The 24,394-nt window shown below is 43.9% G+C and overlaps 1 protein-coding gene across 1 annotated transcript in view; it reads right to left on the bottom strand.

Moving 5' to 3' along the window:
* The window catches only part of Arhgap18 (Rho GTPase activating protein 18), a 145,168-nt gene extending 121,108 nt beyond the window's left edge, over positions 1-24,060 (bottom strand). The window contains exon 1 of the mRNA XM_038339380.1: positions 23,863-24,060. Coding sequence (XP_038195308.1) covers positions 23,863-23,975 — 113 coding nt within the window. The 5' untranslated portion in view covers positions 23,976-24,060. The remainder of the gene's footprint in view (positions 1-23,862) is intronic.
* Positions 24,061-24,394: the final 334 nt, after the last annotated feature.

Below are 24,394 nucleotides of genomic sequence, written 5' to 3'. Positions count from 1 at the left end.
TCTCCAGAGGCATAAGCAGTTCACACCAGGAGACAGACAAAAAGAAAAGAAAAGGAAAGGAAAGGAAAGAAAAAGAAAAGAAAAAAGAACAGAAAAAAGCAGGTTCATGTTCAAGAGTTGGTTTATGGCTAAGAGCACTGGCTGCTCATGTAGAGGGCCGGGGATCAACTCCCAGCACATACATCTAACAACCATCCAGTTCCAAAGGATCCAATAACCACTCTGGCCTTGATGTAACTCTTAAAGACTAGAGGCCAGTGACCACAGTCACCAGCCTACCCCACCTCCTGAAGGGTCTATAACTTCCTAAAACAGTGCCACCAGCCAATAATCAAGTGTTCAAACACATGAGCCCCTGGGGGGGGGGGGACTTCAGATTCAAAACAACTTAGCAGGCAATGTCACTGGAGTACAGAACAGAATCATGTCCTTCCACAGCTCAGGCTACAGACAGGGGATGCAGCATGGTAATTAAGTGACAAGATAAACCAAGCCAGAGTTTGAAATCTAGTTTCACTATCCTGACATGTCACCTTGAGCGAGTTTCATAACTCCTGTACCTTGGTTTCCCACGTCATAAAATGCCAGTTGCTACTATATCTACCCCTATGGCGTTATGAAGCACACATCAACAAGTGTACCTACACAGACCATTTCAAAGCACACAAGACAGGAGAGCAGCAGGCAAACAGAAGTTACTAAGTGGAGGTCGGTTATTAGATATTTTCCATCAAAGATGGAGTAAGCACAGCCTTCTAGAAGAGTCTGCCCAAACGTGACCATGAACTGTATGCACTGTTAGAGATCATTTGACAATTTTTCTGAACTCAGCACAGTCGAGGCTACTTGTGCCTTTCCGACTTCCTCTCTTTTTCCCCTTTGACCGATGAAGATTAAAGCAGATAATTCTAGACTTCCTCAAAATGTACAGCATCCCAGGAGCAAGAGAGGCCTGATTGTTTTCTCCTCCACCATGCCACATTCTCCTTACCCTGAGAAACCGAAGGACCTTTCTTTATTCACACTCCTGTTGTGCCACAAAATATTTTAAAGCCAGAAGCAAGCTGTCCCTATTGTAAAAGGAAGTCTGTGCTGAGGACATGCGTCTACATTTCTATCTTACAGACGCTTGTAATAACTCAACGATTTCCTTCCATGCCACACAGCCTCTTTGATCCTAGCTCTGAATGTGTCCTTAGGTCGTCTCTTGGATAATATGGTCATCTTCTGTGTGACAAGAGCCAGCACTGTAAGAGGAACCGAAACTCACCGGTACTGATGATACTGTACCGAGGGCTGCCTCCTACTTCATCTTCCTTGGCAGTACGCTCCTGTGTGAGCTGCTTGCCTCGGCCATTACACAAAGCTCCTGCGCACACCCATTTGATCATGAGAGGGGGGCAGAAATGCCTCCCCTCCTCAACTCTATCAAATATAAGTGTAGCGTCCACACAACCACACCACCAGTAAAATGCCAGGCTTCAAGTTACCTCCTTAATTAAAACGGTACCTGTCAGAGGCTTTTCCAGAATCCCCTTGGCTTCCCAGAGGACTCAAATTTTTTCAACGTTCTGCCACTTCCCTGTGCAGTTGGGAGAATTATGGGCTGACAACTCCCAGACTCTTCAGGTTTGTAACCACAGAAGCGTTGATGCAGAATTTTGGTCTTTTGTTCAAATTTCTATGTCTTTCAGTCAGTAGTTAATGAAGCCACCTCATCACCCCTTCGTTAAAAAGCCATTCTTCGTCTGTACGGTTTCTCCACTTGAGCACAATTAGCTGCAGATGGTGGTCAGGGATTCTGCTTACAGGCCAGGAACCAGCTTCTCTGCACCACACCCTCAGGACTTTTAACTCTGGTTCATAGGTCCCAGAGCAGCTATAAATTGCTGCCTTCCACGTTAATACAAACAGTAGAAACTGCACCTGCAAACTCTGGAAACACCAAGGGGCGGAGGGCCTGTTGACAGAGCCTGGGACTGAAATGTGACTACCAGCATTTCAAAGTGTTTCCTGTCTGTATCAGACCACTGAAGAAGGCCTTTGCCCCCTTCTCTCTAATCAGATACCAAATAGGACATGTCCAGATACTTTAATTCAGACTTAGACCACAGAAGGCCTAATGTGGAGATACTGTTTCACTTGCTTACCAGAGCAATGAACACACTTATTCTGGAAAAATAAGCCTTGTGACCAGCAAATGGAGATATTCCTAGTTCATCTCCATGCTCACCTGTGTTGGCCATCCCCTTCTCCTTGTCCTGACACTCCTTGAATTCACCACTACGTTCCTGACAGGACCATAGAGAGGACTTTCAGGTAGCCCAAGTTCATCAGGGACCATGTTTTTGTTTGTGGTTCTTTGGTTTTTGTTTACAGTGGGCTTCTGTGCCATCCACTGCTCCCTTCACTAGTCTCCACAGATCTCCATGGGACAAAGAAGTTTCAAGACTTGGCCATGGTCAGATAACCAGTAATGGACAGATCAAAGCCACAACACCCAGCCACCTCATAATCCAGAGCTCTCCCCCTTCATCAGTTTGCTGTTCACTACAGAAATCCCAGTTCTATAAGATTCAAGGGTCTACGATACAGCACTTGCGTAGTTCTAAAGTGGGCAGGTGTAGAAAAATCCCAGTTCTTCAGATCTGGAATAAGTTGGCCTCAACTTCCCAGCTTGGCCTTCTCCCTATTCCAAGGGTCTGGCCCTTTATCTAAGTTAACATCCTCATAATCATCTTTGTTCTACTTAAAATGCATCTACCACCTCCCCTAAAGCTCAGTCACGACCAGGCAAGGTAACAGATGAAGCATACAAGCTTCTCTGGCCCTTAGTTGATGGACAATGTCTTCTATCTGTAAACAGCAAGAGAGCATGCTTGAGCTGAACCGCAGCTGCAGTGGCTGGAACCTCCCTTTCTGGAGCACAGAGAGGTGACCAAGTTTATCACCCTTGGTAGAAATTGAGAAACTCCTTGCAGAACCTTATCTGGGGAAAGCACAGAGTGCCTAGCATGGAACAGCGAGCAAAGCTCCTACTCAACAAACCCCAAGGACTTACGTGGAACAATCTTTAAAAGAAAATGTCTCACACGGACAGCTGCTTCCCTGGGTAGCGTACACTGAACAAAGGTGCCCCCAGTGAAGACAACACTGCCTTTTGGAACTTCAGAGACTGGGGGAAAAAACTCGCCACATATCCTAAATACTACTGCCTAATAGAAAAATAAAAATAGACAAATAAGAATAGACAAAAAAGTGTTGAAGGGTTCAAACCAAAAATACATGAATATTCTTTCATGTGTGTGTATGTGCACATGACTCGCAGGTATGTGGGGCGGGGGCAAAGTTAACATCAGATGTCTTCCACAATCACTCTCCCCCTTATATTTTGAGAGAGGCTGTCTCCCTGAACGGGGAGCTCACCCCCTAGGCTATCCTTGCAGGCTAGAGAGCCTCTGGCTCGTCCTGTATCTGCTCCCAGCACTGGGGTTATAGGCCCACAACATCAGGCCAGGCTTTTCGTATGTGATTCCAAACTCAGGTTTTTATGCTTACACAGCCAGTACCTTCCCCACCGAGCCATCTCCCCAGCCCTCTGAGTTACTAACGTACAAATGTTCTGCATCCTCTTTGGAATTTGGTGAACAAGCTGAACCAATAGGGCAGTCAGTCTTTAATTCTTTGAGGAATACGTGACTGCTAAGACTAATAATCGTGCCTGAGTCCTCGCCCGCAGCCGGTGTGAGGGCAGACCTCCCAGAGGAGCACAGTGCTCAAGATGGAGATACGGACACGTGCTGTGTTTGCCTTTGAAAACGTCAGCAGTGTACTTCCCTTGGTTACAGGCTTAAGATCCACTTACACATTACAGCTTCTCGCTAAATATTCTGCCGGCACAAATTCAAAAATGATTCACTGTTGTGAGGTTTGTACATATGGACACCTGATTCAGCAGAAACACCTCCATTTCTTCATTCAGAAAAATCACACATTTGCTTTTCATAAAGACCTAGGGGAAAAAAAAAACATTCTTTCTCTACCACCCCAGCTCCTGGCTTCCCAGCTTTCAAATTCCCCTTCTGAATCTTACAACCACAGAGAAGATAACATTTCCAATTGTAAAAGGGGGCAGATTTGTTCCTGTTTTAACGAGTCACATGAATTTAAATTTGAGTCTAATGTCAATAATGAGTAGACACGCAAGTGCTTTGGACAACGAGGCCGTTTACAATATTGTATTCATTACAAAATCAACATAAATATCCTGCCTAAGTAAACATACATGCATGACTGGTGTGGAATTTATAAAAATGCCCAGCTATTTATTCATAATGCTAACATTCTGACATACATGCCAGGCATAAAGAGGTTCAAACATGAAAACCAAACCTACGTTTATCTACGTGTATGCCCACGCATGTCATACTTTGAGGAACACTTCATGAGTGATATGGTTGAAACAGGACTAAAACATCTCACCTCATCTCAGATCAGAGCTTTATAAACTACAGGTGGGTGACCTCTCCAAATGCAAAGGGACTGACATTCCCAGCACAATCGAACATGTGGTCCACACAGTACAGAAGCCACCGACTTTGTAACTCATGAGCACAGCTTTAGAATCCATAGAAAAGACTCATTTTCAAACCAATAATTTTTTTCCTGATTTACATTTTCCAAAGACATAATACAAATATCCAGGGGTATAAATATTCACTTTGAAAATATTCATACACAGAGGGGACATATCAAAAACACACTGCTGTGAAGATTTGTGGCATTTCATATTCCTTTCAAAAAGAAGATGAATGTGTGATATGTGTGATACTACAATTTCATGAGCCTAACAACACATGCCACAATCTAGAAGATTCATGGAGGAGCAAATCAATTACATATGCCTGTACAGTATTTGCAAGTTTCTCTTTAAATCTCTGAAACTGTAAATTCACTTCACCACTACTGACATTTTATTCAAGGCAAACAACTTCCGAGTTATTGTTTTCTCACAAGTCTGGTTATGTGCAAAAACACCATGAAACAATGGCTGTCCTTCTGCCTCGTTTACACATGGGGCTTGTTGAAGGCGTCCTTTGAGTCTAGCTGGTAATGCAATACATGCTACGCTACCATACAGGAACATCACAATCTAACAAACTAGTTATTCAATCATTTATTTTGTCTGGCGATGGCGAGGCTGTGCAGGATGGAAGAAAGTGGGTGATCCAGAACTGGTTCACCGTTAACATAAACACAGAGTATACTTTCCATAGCCCTGGTCCTCGATCAAAAGCTAAACAGACTTTGGTCCCAGCTCTTACCAGCTTGGGGACCCTCAGAAGCCAGGGAAACTCCTGCTTCAGGATCAAGGATCTAGGAAATGGTGGTAGGTCAAAACTGAGCCATGCAGATCAGCGTTGCTGCTCACCCCGTGGAAAGATCTACCTTGACTGTAAAGGAATTCTGCTACTGTTGAGAGCTTTCAAAGCTGACTTTTCTTAATGAAATTCACTATTTCAATCATTTCATTAAGCATTGCTTCTAACAATTTCAGGGGAAAATCCTAAAAGCGGTGGTCTCGCAAGCACGAAAACCTAATGGTCAAAGAATCATAAGGAAAAGTCACTTTTAAAAGCCACTTTTAAAATCAGTCATATTGTTTTTTTATTTTATTTTATTTTATTTAAAAAAAGCATAAAGAAGCTTCCCAGGCTAGAGATCTGGAGAGTGCAGTGGACCCAGGTGTGAACTGTCCACAACAGCAACATCTGGAAGCTATCTGGCTGGTACTTCACCCATCCATCCGAGTATCCTTGTACTCACAGCTGGCTTGCAAGCTCCCAGAAGACTGCTGAGGGGCAACATATAACCCATGCTGCAGCCATGTTTCCTAGTAACGGCTCTGTCCATACTTGCTGTCTGCTCAAGGTGGACTCTCCTGTGTCCTAGACTGGGCCAACATACCACATCCATTGCCAATTACATCTCAGGTGCAGTCTCTCTGTGGCTGCCTGGGCCTGGCCTGGCCTGGGGTTTCCTTAGTGTTGATGAGGTCAGTGTCTCTGAATGGTGACAAGATTAGTTGTCCCTCCCTCCCACAGCTGATCTTCTCTCAATCCTCTAACCATGGTTTTATTCTTGACCACAAAGCCTAGAAATCCCATCATCCCTTAAACTGAGATCTCTGGGCCCACCGGACCAGGATTAGGACTTGGGCCCCATGGGCCAGGAAAAGGACTTGGCAGCAACGGCATTTCTGTTGATGTTATTTTTACATTGTGAAATGTTTACAAAATGCACACTTCCTTTCGTTCTTTTCCCTCAGAAAGGAAGACCCTCTGGGGAGTGAGGCATAACTGAGCAGACCCCTTTTACAAAATGACTCCACTAAACTTGGGTTACCCATAGGTCATTTTCTCTGGCCCTCTTCCTGTCCTTCCTGCACTGGACCTACAGACTTTACAGTTTTAAGAAATCTTTCAAAATAAATGCTTTTCCTAAGTATGGAGGGATGGTATAAAGCCAAGGAGCCTAAGCCATGTCAAATTTTTAGCACCAACTTGAAAGCTTGCTGCCTTCCTCCGAGAGAATCTCTCCGGCAACGGTGACCTATGACGGAAACTGTCTGGACAGATACAAAACTCTATTATGGCTAAGATTTGCAACTTGTGGCAGTAGGAACATTTTTGGAGCATGTCATACAGGGACAGCTTGGCCTGGAAATCAACTGTTTATACACAGGTCTAGGTTTAGGAACAAGAATAAGCCAGTTCACTTACCTTCAGCTTGCTTGCTGACAAATCTCAAATTATTTAGCCTAAAAATGGAGATGCCCCTGAAAGAGGTACAGTGTGTCCATCCCCCGGTCAACATTTATAAGTCAAGAGTCTAAATACTATGAGGGACCAGGTAGGAATGACCCAAGGCTGAGTGACAGATAGCAGTCCATGTGCTAGCCAGCCTTCACTCACAACACCTACAATAACTTAATCAAAAAGCACCCACCACGTAGATGATTTTATCTTGAGATCTCTGGATGTGCGGGAGACCATGGCTGTCATGCCCTCAGAGCCCCATGCTGCCCCAATCCCAAGCATTCAGATGACGTAATCAGTTTGAAAGGGGCCTCTGTGAGAACTCCGGATTCACAGCTCAAGAAGAGGGCCAACTCAACGGGCTTTGGGAAACTTTCACACAGTGAGTGGACCCCGGAATGAGCTGAATTGTTGGGGGTAACCTGGAGATAATGTGGCCCCCGTGCAGTCTTACTGTCCTTTGCCTAAGGCCTAAGGAAAATCTGCTTATTCGTCTTCAAAGAAATATGCAACTATTAATGATGGCAATGGTGGAGATAAAAAACCATTTTAATACCGTGTCCCCGTTAACCTTGGTAATTTCCTGGTTCAAGTCCTTGCCTAGACTTATCTCGTCTGCTCTATCTACAGAAGCCCAGACTTCCTCTTCTGTTTCTTCAGCCCCCCACTACCGTCCTTCATCTCAAGACTGCTGGAAAACCCACATGACACCTGCCACAGATAATGACTTCCCCAGAAACCGAGGTCCTGGTGCCACCCAGACACAAATATGCCAACATCCCTTACGCTACGACCATGTGGCCGAACTTTAAGCCAGAGCTCATTTATAAACATTGATAAACACCAGTTCTTTCCCTCATCTGAATCAAGGTGTCAATTTTCATCTTACAGGAAAGTACCTTTTGAAGTGCGTAGGAACAGAGTATGCTCAACAAATATTTGTTTTGCTTTTCCTTTACAATACAGTCTGCTCCAGTTACATGAAGAGTCAACCACAAAATACTAGGGAGCACATTAAGATTACATAAAATTGCTTATTAACTGGCAGAACTGGTAAAAATCACTACTTGTTGGGATAAATTACATCGTTGTGTGTGAAAGTTGCTGAAGTGATTTCCCCCAAATGACCACTTTACCATCAAGGAGTTGTCCCGGATCCAGATTGGCAATATTTCCTTTAAATACTCCAAGCAGAAGAGCTTTTATTATGAAAATGAACATAAATCAGCCAGAATTCAAACACTTCACTCTTCGTAAACTTGTGCTGTATGTGCTTCCAAAACGTCACTCTCAGTTTACGAAACGTGGAAGTAAAACTATTCCTTTTGAATGGTACACGGCTGAAGATCCTGATAGCTAGTTTCCCAGCACTGCCACAACAGGACAGCCTCGGGCAGCTTGGTGACTTCTCTGGACTGCTGTGGTCTTCGCCATATTCAATGAGGTGAACCAGCTGTAATCCTTACCTGAAGATCAATGTTCTAGAGGGAAAGATGGCGACTAAGATTGTCCAATTTTCTTAAGTATCAAAGCGTGTATCCCAAGATACAAATGAGTTTTCCTAAGCCAAAATATACAACCCATGTCTGACACAACAGACAAACCACCTTACTGGAACCGAGAGCACCTTAAACTCCACTAACTGGAAGCCAATCAGTTAAGGCCGGGTGCTACATCTTTGCTTGGCAAGGCCAAGTTCCTCTGACGCTGGGTCTCCCCCGCATCAGTACTAAAACTGCCACAAGATAGTTCCTCTCTAACGACACCTCACTATCATATTAGGTTTGGGGATATACATGCAAGTTATATATACTATAGATATACTAAGTAAATACTTTTGAAACAGACATATATGAACCTTTCCCTTTCCTTTTTTTTCCTAAAGCCCTTGCTATCCCAAACTGCCTACGTGAGTTGAACTCTGAACCCCACTGTTAGCACCGTGCCAGAGCTCAGTTGGTGAGTGTACAGTACCACGCCCAGCTGAAACTTAAATATCTAAAAATAAAAAGCCTATCATGGTGGCACACCTCTCCAGTGTCAGAACTCAGGAGGCAGAGGCAAGCAGATCTCTGTGAATTTGAGGCTAGCCTGGCCTACAGAGGGAGTTCCAGGCTAGCTAGAGCTGCATAGTAAGACTGTCCCCCATGTTGGGGGCAGCAGGGAGAAAACTCTGTTGCTGTGAGAACGGGTTCACCAAGAACCAGCTCTGGAGGTATAAATGCATCGTGGACGGCAGCAGGGAAGCAGCTCTGGAGCTATAAATGCATCGTGGACGGCAGCAGGGAAGCAGCTCTGGAGCTATAAATGCATGGTGGCCAGCAGCAGGGAAGCTGAAAACTGCTGATGTTGCAGTATAACAAGACCCAAAGTGACTGGTCCCAAGTACACAATATTTAACATTTTTCTCCCTAAATAGAAAACAATCCTTTTTAGTTTTCACAGGCGACATTGCCCAGAATGTTAGAATCAAATGTTTCTCAAAACAGGGAGGGGCTCTTTTGTCACACTTCATCAGAATATGATATTTCCTACAGTTTTTCTTCTATCTGTATGAGGCTTAAGATACTACCTGGACAGTAGAGGCGACAAGAAAGCTTGCACATGTTGCTTGCACCCAAACAATGAGCCCCAAAACTCTTCTTAATGTAACACTTAGTAACAGTGCTCCACCTGCAATCTGGGAAATAAGACTAATTCAGTTCGTGATGGTGGGAACATGCAATCAAACGGCCCTACGTGTCGCAGTTGCTCAGGAGTAGAGAATACAGGCCAGAAATGAAATCAGCCCACAACCCCCTAGCTTTCCACCTGTGGACCCATATGAGGCTTTATAACAGTCAAAAACAGCATCACCAGCCTCGGGCAGAGTGGTCAGACGCTTGAGCCTATGGAGGATGACATTTCACATCCAAGTCCTATATTTGGATTCTTATATTTTTCTTTTGTAGAGTTTACTAAAATCCAAACTTGAGATCAACATGCTTTTTACAGAATATCATGTCACTCACAGACTATGTTATCTGATTCTTTTTTTGAGACAGGGTTTCTCTTGTGTAGCCCTGGCTTTCCTGGAACTCACTCTGTAGACCAGGCTGGCCTCGAACTTACAGAGATCTGCCTACCTCTGCCTCCCGAGCGCTAGAATTCAAGGTATGTGCCACCACCACCTGGCTTCTATTGATTCTTAAGGATAGAAACTTACTCAAGAAGAGAATAGGAACTTAGGGTCTAGAGAGATGGTTCAATAGTTAAGAGTACTCGTTACTGTTTGAGAGGACCCGTGTTCAGTTCCCAACACCCCTATTAGAAGGCTCAAAATGATTTGTAACTCCAGTTCCGGAATACCGGACACCCTCTTCTGGCACTATAGGTATCCACACAATATTTGCATCATACACGCACTCACACACACACACACACACACACACACACACTTCTATAAATAAGAATAAACCTAAAAGACGGGAATAAGGGATTTATATAATTCCCCAACCACATCTAAATATAAAACTATCCAACTCCACTATAATACAGAGTGTTTCAGAAAGTTATAATTCAAATAAATTTAATCTAGAGATACAAGTGTACCTCTCCCTGCCCTCACAGCTAAAACTGTCATCAATAAAAAATGAGTTTTAAAAAAGTAAAACACTCATCATTTTTGTCAGATGACAATGACACCCTTGACTGTATTATTTGAACAGAGAAATAACCAGCTCCACACAAGTAACCCTAGTGAAGCATTAATTATAAAACACGCTAATCAAGTTACATGTTTCTAGACCACCTATAAATAACCTGCTCAACTTCCTGCAGCGAACTTGTCTTTTCTTAGTCAAAGGGAACCTCAATTACTCAGCCAAAGTGTTTTGGAATTTTTTTCTTTGAAAGGGGTGCTCTAAAACCGTGCTTCTAGAATTTCTGTCTTTGGATTTCCTTGCAACCTTGTTAAAAGTGGGAATTCTGACATTTGTTTTCTTCCAGATTCTACCATCTTTACACACGAAAGACCTCTGGAGATGCTTAGTTTCTAAAACATATATTTGAAATTGTATATATATGTTTTATAAATTTATGTCTTATATAATATTTACAGTAGTCTATAGTTACACATTCTTAAGAGAAATTTTGAGTTGTCTACATTTTGTCCCAAGTAAAATCTTCCTTCCTTCCTTTCTTCCACTTTTTTCTGTAAGACAGGGTTTCTTTGTATAGCTTTTGCTGTCCTGGAATTCGCTCTGTAGACCAGGCTCATCTCAAACTCACAGAAATCCACCTGCCTCTGCCTCTCAAGGGCAGGGATTAAAGGCGTGTGCCACTACCACCCGGCTTATGCTATTCATTTCATCAGCAATATATAATGCCTATTACTTTCCTCAAATATTTATGGTATGTGATATTATTGGCTTTCAGAGATGACACATCAGGTTTCTAATGCTAAACCATGCAGAATTCAAAATTCTTCTCAGTCAAAATCCAATGATTATCCTACAGTTCCAGATTGGTATGGGTGTGGTGGGAGTTATTTGTTTTGTGTTTGTGTGAGTGTAGGTATATGTTAGGTTCCAGTTCATGTGTAGGTCTCTTACTGTTTCCTGCTATGTATATCACACCGGCTGCCCTGCAAGTCCCTGGGCTTTCTGGGAACGCTATCACTCATGCTTCTATGGGTTCTGAGGATCTGAACTCAAACTCACCTTTACCACTGAGCCCTCTTCCAGGCTTCCATCAGAGCTGTACAGCAGCTTGGAGGCAAAGCATTCTTAGTGACGCATTTTGCGTTTAGTGAAGCATTACTTCACTAAATTAACTATACCGTCCCAGGTCAAATCTGATCTGACTAGGAGCATAAGAACATGTCAATGCCCACATTTCTGAATCTTCCAAAACAAATGACAAGGGCCAACAAGATGACTCAACTTGCCACCAAGGACATCCCGAGTCCCATCCCATGGGGTGAAAGAAGAAAACCTACCTAGACAACATGTCCTCTGCCCACCATAGGAACACCATGGCACACATGCACAAGCACACACAGATAGATGAGAGAGGGTGGAGAGAAGACAAAGTAGACTGGACAGGGAACCACACACTTTTAATTCCAGCACTAGGGAAGCAGAAGCAGGAGGATCTCTGTGAGTTCAAGACCTGTCTGGTCTATATATTGAGTTCCAGGCCCACAGGGCTACACAATGAGACCCTGTCTTTAAAAAAGAAATAAGTTTCTCAGGGGTCACAGGAAGACATATTTATTGGAGTTATGCCAAGGGCCCTTATACTTTGGAAAGGATACATTATAGAAAAATAAAACTAAACACAAAAAGACAGAGAATTTTTTTTCATTTCTTGCTACACAAAGGGCCTGAGAGCAAACAGTATACTCTGAATAGTAATCCCCAGTAGAATTGAAAGTTTCATTGGGGTTCATAAAGTTTATTTTTAAATTTGATGGGAAATTAGAAGGTGTTTCTCCTAGCAGCAGCGCTACAAATAAGAGGCATTTTTCCTAATAAGAAGAAACCTATCACTGGGATGACTGCTCTTTTCTGAAGGGAAATGGAGGAGGCATGGACCTGGGGGAGAGGAAGAGGGAAAACTGTGGTTGAGATATAAATACAATAACAGAAAAAAATTTAAAAAAAGGAACCAATCAACAATGGGAAGAACTGGGGTGCGTGGAGGACCCACAGAACTTCAGCATCGCATACGCAGTCTTGCTCCCCTACGGAAAATGGCTTTTGCATTTTTAAGAGGTTCACAGAGCTGACCTCCATCTGTCTCCCCTGCATTTCTTCCTTCTAGTTACTTCCATCTCTGTGATGGATGCACAGCAGCTTGTTCCTGCTTTATGAGCAGGATCTTGCAATAGTGTCAAGTGCAGGTACAGCGAGAGATCTGAGAGCAGGCTAGCAGGCCACTTTCCAAATATACTGCCCAGTTCACAACAACAGACACCTGAAGGCAGGCATTGCGGATCACACAGAGAGAAACGCTAACATTCTGAAAGTTTCCACACTCAAAGGTTGAAGGACAACTTGCTTGAGTCTGTTCTCTCTTTCCATCATGTGGGCAGGAATTTAACTCAAGCTATCAGGTAGGTGTCAGTTAGCATGATGGTGACTGCCTTTGTCCCCTGAGCCATCTCTCCAACCCACGTGCTCAAACTTTTTCTTTTTATCAGAATGGGATATCTGCTCTAGGAAACATTAATTGATTCCTGCTTATGACATTAACAGCTGCCCATTAAATATATATTTACAATTTAAGGGCAAAAGGGGGAATATAAATACAATAGTTAAAAAACATTTTACCTGCAAATACTCAGTCCACAGCCATCTTTTCTTGCTGACCTGAATGACTTCATAGTTTATCGAAGGTAATGAGCAATTTATGAGTTTGCGTGCTCCAAAAGTAAGGAACAAAAGCAGTTCAAAGTAGCCACCCCATTAACGTTTCAATACTACAGAGACCTCATTGTATTTTCATTATAGTGCTTAAGATAAATAATCTGAAACAAACAACTTATTCCCAAAACTTTTTTCTTCCCAAGACAAGGCTTCTCTGTGTAACTTTCAAGCCAGTCCTGGAACTTGTTCTGTAAACCAGGCTAGCCTTGAACTCACAGAAATCTGCCTCCCTCCATCTCCCAAGCACTGGTATTAAAGGCACATGCCTCCACCACCAGGCTTAAAAATGGTTTTTAAGATAGCGATGTTCTCCTGTGTGTCAAAGCAAACATTCATTTCAGAAACTATTGACAAATTCACTTCAAAAGTGCTTTTCAAGCTGCTGGTGGTGGCGCACGCCTTTAATCCCAGCACTTGAGAGGCAGAGGCAGGCAGATCTCTGTGAGTTCAAGGCCAGCCTAGCCTATAAGAGCTAGTTCCAGAACAGGATCCAAAGCTACAGAGAAACCATGTCTCAAAAAAACAAAAACAAACAAAACAAAAAAAGTGCTCTTCAATACTTTCCCAAGTTTGTTCACTGACAGGCAGCAGGCCCTCACTGCCCTTCATCACCACAGGAAACAAGCTGTCCCCTAAAACAAACACTCTCCTTAGGATGCTCCATGTTAATTCAGTCAACAACAGAACACCTCTTGAATAGAAAAAGAAAAAAGCCAGGCGGTGGTGGTGCATGCATTTAATCCCAGCACTCAGGAGGCAGAAGCAGCAGAATCTCTTTGAGTTTGAGGACAGCCTGGTCTATGGAGCAAGTTCCAAGAGGGGGCTCCAAAGCTACACAAGAGAAACCTTGTCTAGGAAAACAAAAAAACAAAGAAAGAAAGAAAGAAAGAAAGAAAGAAAGAAAGAAAGAAAGAAAGAAAGAAAGAAAGAAAGAGGGAGGGAGGGAGGGAGGGAGGGAGGGAGGGAGGGAGGGAGGGAAGGAAGGAAGGAAGGAAGGAAGGAAGGAAGGAAGGAAGGAAGGAAGGAAGGAAGGAAGGAAGGAAGAAAAAACCCGATGCCCCAGACTATCAGTAAATTGCCTGTGGCTACAGCCCGGAACAGCTGGAACTCAGACCACTCCAGTCAGGCAGTCTGACTCCATGTGTACCATCTCTACACCTTTTCCCTCTCACACCTCATTCAATTCATTTATTGGCTCATTCAAGCTTGCATTATCTGCCTAAAGTGGAGTAGGCCCTCTGCTAAGACAACTAAGCAACCTGTCCACTGAAACCACTAAGATCCCTAAGTCCAAGGACTTACACCCTAGTATGGACAATGCAAATCACACCAAAATGCCAAGGCTCTGGCTAAGTAAAACGTCTGGAGAAAAATCTAAACTACAGAAAATGGTCTCTGGCAATTTGCAACTACATTTTTTTTAAATTTTAGAATTAACCAGGTGAAATGAATAGGAGTATTGCCATATTGAGTTCATAGATGAGGAAATCTATAGAAATACTACGTCCTAAACATCTTAGAAAAGATGACGGATACATCCTTCCTGTGGGAACTCTACTCTCTCCACAGGCCTTACCTCTAGAAAGGCCCAGAATGACTAAACAGTCCACTACCTGGAAACAGGTTATGGCCTTCTTAGTACTAAACTCAGGGAGGTAGGAGACCTGGCTGTGTAAGCATGAAAACACTACGTAAAAAGTTGGGCGTAACCACTCACATGCCTCTAACTTCTACCCACACATGCCTTAAATTCCAGCACTGTGCTAGCTAGAAACAGAAAGGTCACTGAGGCTTTCTGGCCACCAACATAGGTTCAGCTTCAGCAAGAGACTGTCCCAAAGGAATATGGCAGAGAGTGACAGAACAGGGTGCCTAATAACTTCCTCTGGCTTCCATGATCACACCACACCATATACACACTGCACATTCCTCTCTCTCTCTCTCTCTCTCTCTCTCTCTCTCTCTCTCTCTCTCTCCCCCCTCCCTCCCCCCCCCCCCCTCTCTCACACACACACACACAGAGACACACACGTACACATGCCCAACATACATGCATCAAAATAAGATGAACTAACTGGGCAATGGTGGCGCACACCTTTAATTCCAGCACTTGAGAGGCAGAGGCAGGCAGATCTCAGTGAGTTTGAGGATAGCCTGGTGGACAAAGTGAGTTCCAGGACAGCCAGGACTGTATGTATGAAATGTATGTATGTATGTATGTATGTATGTATGTATATTGTATGTGTCTATATATAGTATGTATGTGTGTATATATATATAAACTAGACAAATAAAATCCCAATTTTAAATTTTAATAAAAAGATTATTCATTTAGCCATTTAGCTCTAAAACACAAGAAGGTAGAAAAAGGAGACCTACAAAGAGCCACCATGGTCAAACTGAAATGATCAGATTATGTTCAGATTATAAAGCTAATGGATAGGTAACGGTCTTAAAGAAAAAGCAAGTCAGTCACAAGTGACACCACAAGACCAGTCACTGGACGGAAAAGAGGATGGATTCTTGCCCTGTGACCAGATCCTTGTATATGATAAACCCCACTTCTTCTATAGAAATGTATTCTTCTCAGCATGAATCTTGAAAAACAAAAATAAAAACAAAAATGTGTTCTTCTCAGCCAAAAGGCAGCTATCCAATACAACTGCAAGACACAAGACTTGCACAAGATAATTTGGTGGACTCGGTACTTAAAGGACTCAAGATATGGCGCATGGCCAGACAGGTCTCCATGGTTCCTGTTTACTTCCATAAATAAATATCTTGCCAGTTCAAAGTGACAAGCGCAGCATCAAAAAGAATATGTCTATAGAAAGATCTGGACATGCTTTCTGTGGTTCCTGCCTGAATTCACTCCAGACACTTTGATGCATCCCCTCTCTCCTCTAATAATGAGCTTCTTATGTTCCACCTCTCAGCAAAAGAAAAGGCTCATTACCTATCCAACAAAACAAAACAACCCATCTCTAAGCACTTGTTTGAAATGAAAAGTTTGGCCCATGAGAGTAAACACGGATGCAGAAATTCAAGTGAGGTCTTCATCACACCATCTCAGCGCACCTTCCTCTTTGCAAACAAGCAAGGGGAAGACCGGCCAGCCTGGGTTTTCGCAGTTCTGAGCACACACAGTGATGCCCCAAAGATGGCAGAGAGAGCTTTCCCAGGACCCGTAAGCAGAGCTAAATGAAGTGGAGAGAAGGCATCAGATATAACAAGATCTCATTCATGCAAGAGTAGGGGGCATAGAAAAAGAACTCCCAGCAGGGTAGCCTTGGTCTCTAATGTGCCAGAGGTTGGCTCATATACATGAGACAAACTAAAAGAAAAAGAGTATTTGCTCTGGTGTTCCATCGATATTAAAAGTGACATTGGAACGGGACAGATAGATAGTCAGTGGTTAAGAGCCCTGACTGCTCTTCCAGAGAACCCAGGTTCAAATCCCACACTCAGCACATGGCAGTTCACAGCTGTCTGTAACTCTAAGATCTGGCATCCTCATACAGACATGCGTGCAGGCAAAACACTAAGGCACATAAAATAAAAATCAGTTCTAAAGAGCGACTTAAGTCCAGCCGCTATGCAGCCTATCCTCAGGCCTATGCATCATGCTAAACAAGCAACTGTTGAGGCCATTTTGCTTCAGCGCACAATAGAACCACCAGTAAGAGAACTTGACAAAAAAAAAAACTAACAAGGGCTGGTGAGATGGCTCAGTAGGTAAGAGCCATGCCACCAAGCCTGACCACCTGAGCTTGATCCCAGGAATCTCTGTGGTAAGAGAGAGCACCACTCCCTCAAGATGTCCTCTGACCGCCACACACAGTCCAGCACATATATTCATACATATGCACCACACACTAAATAAATCACAATAATAAGGCTGTCCATGAGAGCAAGAGCGAGCCCCCACTGAGAGGGGGCAGGAGAGGACAGGGCTGTAGCATACGTAGCAAGAGATGGAAGCAGAGTATATGAATAACAAGGGATGTTTCATCAGGAGGTTGGGGATACAGCATGTGATCATTGAACCCTTATATTCGAAAACCAGAAACTTAATAGCAAGTTCCATGAAGAATCAATGTTTTGCTGCTTAAATGAGAGTAAGAGCTAACCCAGTCAGGACTGTGTGCATTTTGGGCTGGTGGGGTGGCTCAGAGGTTAAGAGCACTAGCTGCTCTTCCAAAGGTCCTGAGTTCAATTCCCAGCAACCACATGGTAGCTCACAACCAACTATAATGAAATCTGGTGCCCTCTTCTAGAGGGGCAGGCATACATGCAGACAGGACACTGTATACAAAATAAATACATAAACTTTTTTAAAAAGAGTGTGTGTGCATCTTAACAACTCAAAATGGAATTATGGGGAGGGCTTCTGCACTACAGATGAAGGACATCAAGTCTTAAAGTGCTTATGCCACAAAATTGAGGGCAAGATTAAAAAAACAATCACCCACATGGGTACAAAGAATGCATTTTCTTTCCTTGCCAGGCAGTGGTGGTGCACGCCTTTAATCCCAGCACTCTGGAGGCAGAGTCAGGTGGATCTCTGTGAGTTCAAGGTCAGCCTGGTCTACAGAGCTAGTTTCAGGACAGCTAGGGCTGCCCTGTCTTAAAAAACAAAAGCAAAAAAACAAAAAAAAAAATCTATTCCATCACTAAATTCAACAAAAGTAGGCTCAATCTAAAAAGTTATTAGCAAGTTTCCCTTTTACAAAATAATGAAAGCTTTAGATGACATACAAATTTGGAAGGAATTACTAATGGCACAGTACATCAGATTTTTAAATACCATGGGGAGTCACATAAAAATGATGGCCCTGGACTGGATGCATCGCTCAGTGGAAGAGCGCTTGCTTGCCTGACATGTACAGGTCCCTGAGTTCAGTCCCCAGCACTGAGAGACAAACAAATGCTAACCTCATCAAGAAAAGCAATCATGTCTTTTTTGTTTGAACTTATATTCAAGGCTGGTTTCCTCCTTGGACACTGTGGGAAGTTGCCCCATCTAAAGCAGGGGCAACTCCATCCTTGTAAGAATTTAGACCCAAATCCCTGTGACCCAAATCCTTTGTTCACCTTTGCTCACACACCAGGCATCAGGAAATCCTGCAGACTCTTCCTCAGGGAGTTCATGACCCACTCCCTCCATTCCTGCAATGACTAAGACCTTGGCCCAGGCCACAGTCACCTTCCCCTCCTCTGTGTGGCTGCTGGTTCTGTGGTTTGTAATCAACCTCCTATTCCAGAGGGACCTTTTAAAGTAGAAGTCTTTTCTGTGTTCTTACTCTCCTCAAAACCCTCTCCCCTCCATGTTGCGCCATCTCTTTTTTTAAGTATAATCAAAGTGCCCAAATGTTCTCTGCAGCCATTATCTACCGTAGCTTCCTTCTCTCCCCAGCCCTCTAGCCAGGGAGTGCTCCTTGCTCCTCCGTCATCTGCTCCAGGGCTTCCTCTAGGCTTATGGCTCTTATGAGTCCTAACCCCTCTGCCTTCAGCCCTTGCTCTCAGATACCTGCTAATCTTGACCATCAAGCTCGGGGATTACTGTCTACATCCGGATACCTCTCTCTACATTCTTTTTGAGAAACTTTGAATAGGAAATGTCTTCCATGGGCTCAGTGTTGAAACCCTGATCCCAACTGGCGGCAACTATTTGGGGAGGTGATAAAGTACTTCTGCAAGTGAGGACTAATAGGAAGAAATAAACCCCCTGGGGTATGTCTTTGGCAAGTGTACCTCAACCCAGACCCCTGTCTGTCTCGCTGCTTCCTGGCTGCCTCCTACACATGTTCATGGTGCCTTGCTGTCTAAATCCACGGGGCTTATGGGTTAAAGTCTCTAACTGGGAGTCAAGGACAGTGCTTGCTCTCTTTTCTCAGGTCCTTAGCACAGTGAGAGAAAGCGATGAAAGGACTCACATTCTCCATGAAACACCAGCAAAAGGACAATTCATATGACTCTCAGTGACAGCTCAGATGGTATTTGGAGTAACTGAGTGGCTGGCTGGCTGGCTGGGCTTACAGAACAAAGCAACGGATGAGACTTGAACATGATTAGAGCTGCAATGGGGACATAAAAGTGACAGCGCTTTCTGCTTGGCATGCTCCTGGGCAAAGGTCCTTAAGGTGGAGGAGGGCAGGATGAAGACAGGAGAGAGTGGGGCTGCCAAAAAAAGGACCCACCCACATTCCACCAATGTTTATGCACCTCAGTGCCCAGCTGCCTGTGCAGCTATCCCCCGGCCAAATCAAAAGTGCTACGGAACAAAAACACATTTCCAAGGACATTCAAATTTCAATAGACTGAAAAGATTTATGCTTCTCTTCATTTTCCAACGCTTTTTTTTCTTTTACCTGGAATGGGAAGAGTGTGAGTGAGAAAAATGGTCTTATAGATTAGACTTAAATTTGCTATATAGCTGAAAATGGCTTTGAAATCTGCATCTTCCTGGTTCTTCCTGTATGCTGCAATATTATAGGTACACACCAACCACGCCGGTTTCCCATAAGTCATTTTATTTGTTTGTTTATTTTTTTAATGGTTGTTGTGGTAGTGGGTAGTTTGAGTCATGGCATCATGTGACCCAGGTTGATCTCGAACTTTCTAAACTAGGCAAGGCCAGCTTGAATTCCTGATTCTCCTTCACTCCCAAATGCCAGGATCATAGATCTGCACTACCACGCCTAGCTTCCAATGTCGTTCTTAGCTAAGCATGGTGACCATGCATCTATTGCTTAACCCATGACAAAATGAGATTCCCAAGCACGATATTAAACTGAGGAAGACTATTATACATGGCTTAGAGTGTTAAGGAAAGCAGCTGGCTGGCTTTGAGCCAGACGCTGCCCCAATGGCTTTGTGTGAACTATCTAACGTCATTGATACAGCAAGGATCAATTGTGACATCCAGCTTGCAGCTGAGACTTAATGAACTCTTGGTGGCACAATCTGTTAATGACTAGGGGAGTCAGTTGGAGTGTGAATCCAGCCATGTTGGTCTCCCAGCCTTGGGTTTCAGGTTTTTGGTATCCTTTATATAAAGAGCATCACACTTGTTCAAGGCAGACAAAGATCTCATTCTTCAACCAATTTTAAACTATTAATTTTTTGAAAGAATTAGAGTTTCCAATAAGACAGAAAATATCATTTGACATTAACATTAAAATAACAAAAGCAGAAACATATAAAGCAATCATAACAGCTTTCTCTTCCCCCTGAAAATGATGCTAACGTCATGAGAAACAGTTTTGTTGAAAAATTGCTTTTCCTACAGCAAATACTGAGAGGCCTACCTGGAAAACAAGTAAGTAAATAAAGTCTTGTAAATATAGCTGCCCATAAAAAGTGGTTTCCTTTGGAAACATTTGTCTACAGTCAGCCAGAAAACTAATGTTAACATGCTCTTTCAAGTCCCAGGAGCTTGAGGAAAAAAACATTACAAAAAAGAAAATACGAAAACAGAAAACAGGATCCTAGCTGGACATGGTAGTGCACGCCTTTCATCCCAGAACTTGGGAGGCAGAAGCAATGAGATCTCTGAGTTCCAGAAGAGCCAGGCCTACACAAAGAAAGAAACCCTGCCTCAAAAAACAACCAAAGAGAACAAACACACACACAAACAAAACCAACCAAACAACACACACACACACACACACACACACACACACACACAAAGATTCTATAATTAGGAAGCCCCAATCAGGAGTAGGAGGATTCCTTCAATCTGGGATCTGGATGTACATTCTGATAAAGAGAGATAATGAAAAACAAGGAATTTAGGGATATCAGACTACTTAAAAAATGTTACTTTATCAAGCTGGGCGGTGGTGGTGCACGCCTTTAGACCCGGCACTCTGGTGGGGAGGCGAGGCAGGCAGATCTCTGTGAGATCAAGGTCAGCCTGGTCTACAAGAGCTAGTTCAAGGACAGGCTCCAAAGCTACAGAGAAACCCTGTATTGAAAACAAAATAAAATAAAAAACAAAAACAAAAAAATGTTAATTTCTCAACACCCTAAATTTTCATAAAACCAGAACAGGAATAAAGAAAGATTTGGCATATGCCTTTAATCCCAGCACATAGGAGGCAGATGCAGGCTGATCTCAGGATCTCAGTGAGTTTGAGGCCAGCATGGTCTATGAAGGAGTTTCAGGACAGCCAGGACTGTTACACAGAGAAACCATGTCTTGAAAAACCAAAAAAAAAAAAAAAAAAAAAAAAAAAAAAACCACACACAAAAAAAGAAATCATAAACATAACCCTTTATGTTTTTAGTTGTATTATGCATATATTATTTGTGTATGTAAGCTAATCATATCGAACCATTTTGACTAAAAAGCTCTTCAACGTAGACATTATTTAGACAATGGAGTCTTTTGATGAGCATGGTCAGAATTTTGAGCTACCTCCAACTCCTTTTAAACAGATATGAGGACATGTAGGATCTGTATATGCCTCTGTATATGAGTTTTACTTTGGCTTTATTTACAAAAGAGGCATCAACCATCACTGAAACCTTGGAGCACCTTCCTAATGCTTACACTACCAGTCAACCAACCCATCCATAGCCAACATCCTAGTCAGCCCTGACCATTATCACCACCCTTAGGTAGTCATTACTGACCCATTTCACCCTTCAAGTTCCTCCCCTTCTACCAAACCTTACTCCATGCCAATTCTAATGTCTTAACCCCTTCGAGGCTAAACAAGGTACCTCCCAAAGTTACATTCTACTTAGCTGAGAAATTACCCTATGTTCAAAGGTAAAAATTAATGAGGACTGACCCCCCCTTCCCTCCCCTTTCTGCCTCAAACCAGTTTTCCATCCTGTCTCCCCAGCATCAGTAACTGTCCTCCATGAAAACCAAATCCCAGGACAGGGTGGGTAAGCAGTGTGGCAGCCAGCAGAAAGGCCACTTGGAGCCATCCTAGGGACGTGGCCCCCACACAAACACATACTTCATGGGCTACTGTCCACCTCGGCCCACGTTAGTTCTGCTTCCACGGTAGCTGAAAACAATCCATTCTTCCTTGTTTATTTTTTCAACCCTTTCAAGTCTAAACCACCCACAACAAGCTACACAATTGCAGATATCAGGAAAGAGTATCCAGGGAATATATGCAGTCTCATGCAAAAGTTTAGAGCAGCAAACTTTGCTGCAACTGAAGGAATTCCCCGGGTTGGAGTCTGAACAATGGGATGAGCGGTTTGGACACACCCTTCAGGGGTGGGGGGGTGGGGGGCTGGGGAGTGGTTCATTAACTAACCCAACCACAAGCCAAGACTCACCTCCAGGCCTCAGGCCCACCCAGCCTGAAGCCAATGACAACTGAAGAACAGGCAAGCTTGCCTGGCTCTGGTAATTTTGACTGCCATGTGGAAGACAAACTAGGGCAGCTACCAGTTTGCTGTCCATGGCTGCTTACAGCTAGAAGGTGAGTATTTTGCTGCTGTTCAAAAGCATGGATGGAAACGATTGATAATCCTCAAAGACAACAGAAAGCAAAACAGTAACACATGTTGCACAAAAGCTATCATTCCCTCCCAACTTTGAAAAGGAGTCCATTCAATGGCCTCGATACAATGGGCAACACGTGAGGAGCTGAGTTCTTTAGCCAAGATCTCACCCAGAATGTTACAGCCTTTCCTTTGATTTTCCCACGTCCCCACGTTTGGGGATTTGAAAAGCCAATGAAAGGAGGTATTCTTTCAGTGTAAGTCCCGGGCGTTAAGTCACCCAAGAACAATGAAGTTTTCATTATCACTTTTAGCATCACGATGGAATTAGACCTACTAACAACTAATTTTTTGTTGCTGTTGTCTGGCAATCTTCCAGGCCAATATTTGCAATGTATATCTAAGATTGGAGATTGAAAGTTTCAGCTAGGGAGAAGGTCACTAGAGAGAAAGGAAGAGGGGGGAAACCAACCTTGAAAAACAGAACAAAGTACACAGAAGATGACTCTCTGCGCCTCCATGGTCTATAGAACATTTGCCCTGTCTGCCTATAAAGTGATTTAACATTAACCACACTCCCTCTAGCAGCAGCGTGAGTGCTGCCTGCTGACAAAAACTCCCTTTTGAAATCCCTTCTGGAGGGGTGTGTTGGGCTGCGGGAGTAAACTCCGTACACCGAAGAACGCGAACAGCACTGCCACAGGCCAGCAGCCTGGGCATTTTGCCTAAGAGGTCTGCTTTCAGCGCAGGGCGGAGGGTGCCACTCTCAAAACAGCTCGTAGAGTGACCAGCCTCCCTGCTTCTTGGCAGACTTTCCCAGCTAACAGTTCCAGCGGAGTTTTTGAGCCCATTCAAGAATTCCTTCTCACAGAGAGTGTTTCCGATACAGTCATTTGATCAGTTAGCGTTTGCACATGCACCTGCTAAGCTACTGGGAGAGAGCCACAGAGCCACATCCCACCCCCCTCCTCCCCCATCCTCCACTGGTAATCGAAAGGCTCTTGCCTTCGCAGGGTGAATCGGGTACAAGGAAGAAACCACACGTCTACGGTGCAGCCTGAGGTCAGGCTTCCAGTGCAGAGGTGATTCTCTTGCCTCATGACAACTTCCCTGTCAGTTTGTTCCTGGGACAGGTAGGGGTTTTTTGTTGGTCTCCTTACCTGGAGGTGGCTTCGTCGCCTCCCTTCCCATGGCTCTCCCCGACGACCTGGTCCTTGCCGCTGGGGTGGTAAGCAGTTAGCACAACTCCCGAGGAACTCGAGAGCCAGTTCATGATGAGAGAAGGGGCATAATTTCTGGGATCCTGACACAGAGAGGAAAGAAGTTCCTGTCTCGCCTTGGCAACTTGCTCTTTAGCAAAGGGCCAGCCCCTCCCCTGTCCGGGCCAGCGATTCACAGGGAGAGGGGCGTGGCCTCTCCTGCAGGGCTTCCTGGCCCTGCAGCTACAGGCTGTTTGTGACTCACAGCTTTGTTTAAACCCGGCTATCCCAGTCCGCAGCAGCAGTTGAGGGGGCCTGGGTGCTGAGTGGTGGTCCATGCCCCCAAAGGAAGAACGGCTAGCTGACAATACAAGCCTAGCAAGTTAGGAAACCGTGGACTAGGGCAGAGCCTTTTTCCCCTTCCCCATTCCTGTTTCCATCTGATAGTTTCTGCTACTTCATGTAACTCGAGTAAGATATTCCTTAACCCCTT

The sequence above is a fragment of the Arvicola amphibius genome, chromosome 8 (assembly GCF_903992535.2).
Source record: "Arvicola amphibius chromosome 8, mArvAmp1.2, whole genome shotgun sequence".
Lineage (NCBI taxonomy): Eukaryota > Metazoa > Chordata > Mammalia > Rodentia > Cricetidae > Arvicola > Arvicola amphibius.
This window is presented reverse-complemented; position numbering and strand designations above follow the sequence as displayed.